Source organism: Arachis ipaensis, chromosome B7 (assembly GCF_059453495.1).
Source record: "Arachis ipaensis isolate K30076 ecotype BB chromosome B7, ASM5945349v1, whole genome shotgun sequence".
In the NCBI taxonomy this organism is placed as follows: Eukaryota; Viridiplantae; Streptophyta; class Magnoliopsida; order Fabales; family Fabaceae; genus Arachis; species Arachis ipaensis.
Genome location: NC_142442.1, coordinates 16524804 through 16532128, shown reverse-complemented (window position 1 = coordinate 16532128; position 7325 = coordinate 16524804). Strand labels below are relative to the sequence as shown.

Below are 7325 nucleotides of genomic sequence, written 5' to 3'. Positions count from 1 at the left end.
ATTATCTATCCCCAATAAAAAATTATACAGAAAGGAGAGAGTACCTGAAAAAGAAAGAGATAGAGGAAGAATAAGAAGAAAAAAGTATCTCTGAACAACACAATAGAAAAAGTAAAAAGGGGTAATAGTGGAAAAAAAGAAAAATAAAATTTATAAAATTGTCCGTGTCCACTCTTCCAAATCCCGTGTCCATCATTGTCTACAAGTGGACACAAAAATATAAAAAACTGTCTCGGAGACAATATGTCTACTATCCATTGTCTCTACTTCCAAACACTTTTTAAACAAGTGTTGTCAATGTCTCCGTGTCCTGTCCCGAAAACAAACGCTACCTTAAATCCGTCTTTAATTTGTCCTATCGAAAAATACTATGAAAAATCAAACAAAAAAAGTCTTTTGTTTTTGGTACATAACCTTAGGAAAAGTTTGTAAAGATTTAAGACATTTTTAGGGCGTTAAGCATGCTGGGCTTACACACCAACCCAAAAATTAAAAACCCGCTTTTACCCCCAAAAATGCAACCAATTACGAACTGTCTAATTCGGCCCTCAAAACCAACACAACCAGAAAACCTCCGATTAGCACGACGGCGCACGGTGTTCCCCATCAAAAAAAATTTTTTCTAAAAAAATAAAAAAAAATTTGATGCTTTTTTAAGTTTTTTGTGTTTCATAATCGTGTCTGCGTTTGAGAAAGAAAGAGAAAAATGGAGAAAGGTAAATACTTAGCATTGGTTGGAACCGGTGCTCTTTTTGGCTCTGTATCTACCATCTTCTTTCTTAGGCTCCTTCAAAACCATAAGTGAGTTCTTTCTTTCTTTCTTTCTTCTTCTTCAATGATAAATGTTTGCACCTTTATTGACTCAATCATCTCTTGCATATAACCTGTTTGTCTTAATAACCCAACCAAGTGAAGTGGTTGATTCACACTAAGGTTTGCGTTAGATTAGCTTCTGGGTTTAGTTTGATCAACTAATACTGTTGAGAGTCACTAATTTTTTATTTATGTTTTTTTTTTTTTGTGGGGGGGGGGGGGGGGGCTTGAACATTATTTGAACGCTGCTGAAATCTGAAAGTATATTTTTTATGTTTTCAGAAAAGTGGTGCGGCAGTATAATAAGAATGCTACTGAGTTAAATGGTAAGTGGCTTTGAACTAAACATGTGAAGTGAATGCATGTAATGTTGTTTACAAAAGCTACAAAAGAAGAAGTTATTTAGTTACAATCATATGCTCCCTGATATTGGCAAGTAAAGCAAGTTGAAGTCATACATAGTCACCACTTTTCAATGCTGAAGAGCAAGCTGGGATGTAGTGTTATGGGGGTGAATTGGAATACTGGAATATGTGATATATTGAACCCTTCTAATGTGTTCCGTTACCTGTATAGTGTGATGTTTATGCTGCCACTACATGGTTACCGAACGAGGAAAGAACAATAACCTGCATGCATAACATCATTGCATAAGATCACTTCTTAAATATAGTGTGCTATATTCGGCTATTCCTATTAAGAGTTAGTTCTTGAGGTGATTGGAGGATTGAACGGACAGGGTTTTAACTACTTGTTATACAAGATGCAATCACATTCTACCCTTACCTTTTGCAGTGCGATCAAAATAGATATATTAACCGCAAATATGTTATCACTGATAAACAACTTTTGATACCTGACAAGTTTCTGCCTAAATCCTAGTTTAATTATGATAATCTTAACATGCCCTCCATCTGGACTTTGTGCCTCATGCAGGTCTTGAGACTTGCACTATTGCTGGAAAGAAGAATGATAAGGCAGTTAATGAAGATCTTCTGAAGGATGAGATTGTTTCTGAACATCTAACTAGGTATTTCATGTTATTGCCAATTGCTTTATTTCTTTCTTTGCTGAATAATTAATTGGTAAGACATGCATGATGCACTTTTTTTTAAGACGATTTAGTTTGAGACACATTAGCACTTGTCCATCAATATACTTGGTCTTCATCCTTTCTTAGCTAATTATGATAGTGTGAATGTCTTGGGCGCTTGGCTGTTAATTCTAGAATGAATGGGGCATGAAATATCCTCCCTGTATATTAATGAATGTCTACAATTTAAATGGCGCATGACTAGATTGTATAGTCAATGAAATGTTATCACCTTAATACAATTTAGAAGAATGAACTTTTAGCTTAAGGATCATTGGTTAATGCATATATAATTGGTTAATGTATTTGGTTGTTGGAGCTTTTGCAAAGTTTTCTTGCGAGAAGTACCACCAGCACATTACCCACTATGTCTAAAACCATTTTGTATGATTTATTTTTCATATAAACCTTTTATTGATTGGATGTATAAGGGCAATTCATTTTCTTCAATTTCAACTAATCAGTTTTTATCTGGGGTGGAATTTCGTTCTGTTATTAGGAACATTCAGTTTTTTGGCTTTGAGTCTCAGCAGAAAGTGAGTGCATCATATGTTGTGGTCATTGGTCTTGGAGGGGTTGGCAGTCATGCTGCATCTATGCTCTTGAGATCAGGGGTCGGCAAGCTTCTTCTTGTGGACTTTGATCAGGTATTTTCTGTGATTGATTCTCCGCTTGCCCATGTTTGATTGTTAAGTCTGAGTTGTGTTCTCTACTTCTCTTTGTGATTCCTTCTTTCTTGGTCTGATTGGTACTGCCGTACTGTACTATCACGTCTTAACCTACCTATTCTTGTCCAAAATTCTCCCAAATTCCCAATGGTTATCACAATTTAAAAATGGAACTCCTAAATATGAATCATTGAAGATTTTGACATCTGTAACTAGCAGCAAGATTCCAAATGTGTTACATTGTGAATGCTATTATCGTTACAATATTAATAAGCAGGGTTTGGTTTAAAACAAAGTAATAAGAAGATAAAGTGGTTATGCAATCAATGTTAAAAGTTTCCCTGGTTTTAGAACTTCATAGATTTTCCATACAATATTTATACTTATTTATTTATTAATGAGAAGGTTTCTCTTTCATCATTAAATCGACACGCTGTTGCAACAAGAGCAGATGTTGGTATCCCAAAAGCGCAGTGCCTTAAGGAGCATTTCTCATCTATCTTTCCTGAGTGCCAAGTAGATGCAAAAGTACTGCTATATGATTCATCCACCGAAGAAGAAATTTTGTCAGGCCACCCTGACTTTGTCTTGGATTGTATTGATAACATTGATACTAAGGTATCTCTTAAAGTTTACTCCCTGTTAAATTTTATTGATGTAGGTTCATACTGCCTCTTATTATTTCTTTCCCATGTATGTACATACCGCACACACCCTAGATACGTGGCCTGGTTTGCTATACTGCTCGAGGTTCTTAGTCATCAGTTTCCTGTTACTTATGTTGCAACTCTTTTAGATTCTAAGCTGCAAAAGTTAATAAAATTTGAGATGTATTTATTAATTTCACTTGCTCAGTCATTTATATCTGTATTTTGTTGATACAAAAAATTATGTATTTTGCCTAAGCTGTTATCATTGGAAATCTTTCCTTTTAAGATATCTTGGTTTTGAATTTACCTTTCAGTTGCCTAATTTGTTCATGTGTAATAGGTGGCACTTCTTGCTGCTTGTGTACGGAGGGGCTTGAAGGTGTTATCTGCCACTGGGGCTGGTGCTAGAGCCGATCCAACTAGAATCCGCATTGCTGATTTAAGAGAGTCAACTAATGATCCATTGTCTCGATCTGTAATGTTCCCATTTATGTTTCTTTTCAATGTTTTTCCTAGAAATTCAGAATATAAACTTTATATGTTAATTTTTGTTACAATTGAACATTATTTTTCACTCTGTCTAGTAGATTACACCCTAAAATCCCAATTATCATGAAAGTAAACTAATTATTGCCCTTCCATTCCATATGCTAGTTACTACTTACGATTATGAAAAATATATGTACATTGCTTATGAAAAGGTGCACTTGTGTGCTTAAAAGATTGACAAATATGATTTTTATGTCCATCAATTCCAGCTAGATGTCAATTGTCCAAAACAGATTTCATTTGTCTGTTAGTCTTGATTTTCTTTGTTTGTAATTCCTTTTTCTTTTTCTTTTGGGGGTAAAAAAACAGGTATACTGTAATTAATTATTATTATTATTATTAGCACAAGTTATACAACTCACTCATGGAAATTTTGTATAGGTGAGACACCGTTTGAGGAAAGATCATGGCATTGAAGGTGGCATCCCGGTTGTATTTTCTTTAGAAAAACCCAAAGCTAAGTTGCTTCCATTTAAGGGTCCAAATGGTGAAGAGGAAAATCCTTCAGACTACCAGGTGAGGTTATTTATTTAATCAGTTTTAGTCACTAGTAGATTCTGCCACTGTCCAACTTGTGATTCTTTAATAGCATGGTTAATAAACATTCTTTCATGGTTATCATATTTAGATCAACATCAGCTCATCTCGGTGGCTTCTTTGTATGCTTGCTGTAGTAAGATGCCTGATGTGACTTTGCAATAAACTATGTATTTTTAACATATAGAATATTTTACTTTTTAGTTATCATATTCATAAAGGTTCATTGTTTTGCAGCTACTTCTCATTGATTGTCACAATATTTAGTGGCATTGGCCATATCCATTCTAATTTGTTGGTCCTCTTGTCAGATAGTACCAGGCTTCAGGGTCCGTATCATACCGGTGTTAGGCACAATCCCTGCAATATTTGGACAAGTTATGGCATCCTATGTTGTGACGGAATTAGCAGGATTTCAAGTTCAAACAGAACCGATAGTCAATTTTGATACCGATCATTACCATACTCTCCATCAACGCCTTATTGAGCATGAGGAGTTAGTATATGGAACATCACAGCAAGTGCAGGTAAAACTCTACCCCTTTAACCTTTTGTTTCATTTCAACTTCCTTATCCATAAACTGTGATATCTTGACTTTTCAAGAGCCTGAGACTCTAATGCTCAGAAACTTGTTTCTTTCATTTTCTGCATTTCCTACGCTGTTTTCTTCTTTTTCAATGCTTGATTTCGCACTGATGTTAGTCTTGGGAGAATTTTGGGCTGTGGCCTTGCTTTATTCACCAATATCCCAATTCTTCCTTTATCTTCTCTATTTTCTGTGGTTTCCCACATCATAATTTAAAGGACCATACAAAGGCATGCCTGTAAGAAAAATTTTATTATGAAGTTTTCTGCGATATTTTGACATATATATGAAATATTGAAAAAGCATATTTTCTTCTACTTATTGTGTTTATTTCTCTTCTACAGGTAGATGTTGAAGAAGTGATGTATATTGTAAAAGAATTATGGCATGGAAGAAGTGCTAGAGACCAGCTTGTGAAAGAAGTTGGACGAGGAATGTGGCGATCAGTTAATGAATTAATGCTTGTAAGGTATACAGTTAGCTTTTTTGTCTCCATTATCATTTACTTAGTTCTCATTATCAAGCTATTTCTTGGTTACATTCGACCATTTAAATTTAACATTTGATTGTTCCAGTGTATATTGGTGCGCCCCTCAAGTTCTTCAAAATTTATTTATTTGTTAATAATAATTTGAAACTGGCTTTTGTTGCCCTGTGCTTAGTTCAGTAGTAGAAGTTTCACAAAACTAGAGAGGTTCACAAAACTGGCACTTAGGACTAAAGAGAGTTTTACTGAAATGTGTTTTCATCTGATGTTGCTTTTTTTTTCTTTCTCTAATGAATTAAATGACATTGATTAGAATATGTCAACATAATCCTTCTTTCTCTCATTGAAAATTTTCTCACTTGATTCTTCTATGCGTTTCTTTTGTTTAGGTGGGATTGCGAAAAGCCGGCTTCTATATCAAATTTAATTCTTTTGAAATTCAAAGAGGTAATCTAGCTTCTCCATTGTATTAGACAAAAGCTTTTTGTCTCAAGAATTCTATTTATTTTATGTATATCGATAACTAATGACACAAGACTAACAAGAGGCATAAAAAGAAACATCCATAACCAGATAATTCTTTAATTATTATTTTTTTTTTAAAATGTTTTTTTTTCAGTCAGCATATTTTCTACTTCTGTTTTTGCCTGTACTGTGTAATCATAAGTTTTCCTAACTCTCCTTTTAATCAAGACAACTCAATACCTTAACAACTAATAAAAATCAGCAACAAGTAACTTATATGGTAATTGAATGAGAATAATTCCCTTACTCTCAGATTCATTGGTATTGGAATGAATACAATTCGTTTTCCTTGTTATGCTCCACTATAAAATTTTAATTTATTTTAGTAAAGTTTCCATTGTAAGATAATATAATTCTTTGTTAATTCAGGTTGATGAGCATGAATCTAGAACATTGGATGATATAAAGGAAAAGGAACCTGAATTCTACAACAGTGTAAATGCAGTGTTAAAACGAGCTGAAATTGACTTTGGCTACGCACATTAATACTGCTTTTCTTGTTACTTTAATTTAATCAAGAGAGGGAACTTGTTACATGTTGCTCTATGAATAGAAGTATGTAACAAGATCAACAATGTAATATTAAAAATCTTGTAATTGTTATTTCTCTTTTACTTTATCAACCTTATTATGGCTTCTTTTTCTTTTCGTTTTAGTTGGAATACACATTTAGGACAAAAAATATATTTGATATTTATTTAATGCATTGAAACCTTTTTTAGTTATTTAATCAACATTAAGTTTTTTGTTTTGGTTTAACCTCTAGTTTGAGTGGAAATCCCACGAAATTGTCTTATATCATTTAAACAATTAAAAGTAATTGTCTTAAATTTGCATTCGGATTGGCTTTTATAGAAAAAAAAAAATTCTATAGAATTTTAAGTGTGTTTGGTGTGGTTTTTTTAATATATTTTAATTTCATGCGATGAAGAAAAAAGTATTTTTATTTTAAGTTAGCAGTATGTAGTTTTAAAAATAAATTTAAATTTTTTTTAATAAATTGATTATTAAAAAAATACTTCTATATCATTTATTGAAAGAAAATATGCTGGCTGAAAACCTTAGGTTTTTTTCTTTATTATATAAATTAACAAATTCTTTTAAAAGAAGTTAAGAAAAAAACCTTTTTTTTTCAACAGTTAAAAAATCTGTACTATAGTTGACTCATTTTCATTATTGTCACTATCAGTCTATCACCACCACTTGATCTTGTCATTACCACATTGGACAAAAACCTATTTTTTGTTCGCAATATTTAGAATTAGCCTTAAAATAATCTTTTAACATGTTTTTCATCATATTTACATTTTAAACCTTTTGTGTAGTTTCATTTTTGTTCTATTTATGTATTTCAGTCAAAATTAAAAAATAAAATCAATATTATACCTCCCTTTTATTCTTAATGTTTTATTCGTT

At 32.6% G+C, this 7325-nt stretch overlaps 1 protein-coding gene across 2 annotated transcripts; it reads left to right on the top strand.

The window, feature by feature from the left end:
- The first annotated feature begins 430 nt into the window (after nucleotides 1-430).
- Nucleotides 431-6621, top strand: LOC107609578 (tRNA threonylcarbamoyladenosine dehydratase). 2 transcript variants are annotated; one of them, XM_016311580.3, is made up of 11 exons: nucleotides 431-801; nucleotides 1096-1139; nucleotides 1750-1843; nucleotides 2406-2553; nucleotides 2980-3192; nucleotides 3565-3699; nucleotides 4155-4289; nucleotides 4622-4837; nucleotides 5242-5366; nucleotides 5774-5831; nucleotides 6279-6621. In XM_016311580.3, the coding sequence occupies exons 1-11, from the start codon at nucleotides 707-709 to the stop codon at nucleotides 6393-6395; spliced, it is 1380 nt and encodes a 459-aa protein (XP_016167066.1). In that variant the 5' UTR covers nucleotides 431-706; the 3' UTR covers nucleotides 6396-6621. The 2 variants fall into 2 exon arrangements, with proteins under 2 accessions (XP_016167066.1, XP_016167067.1); XM_016311581.3 differs by having other exon boundaries at nucleotides 565-801; nucleotides 5242-5361.
- The last annotated feature ends 704 nt before the right edge of the window (nucleotides 6622-7325 follow it).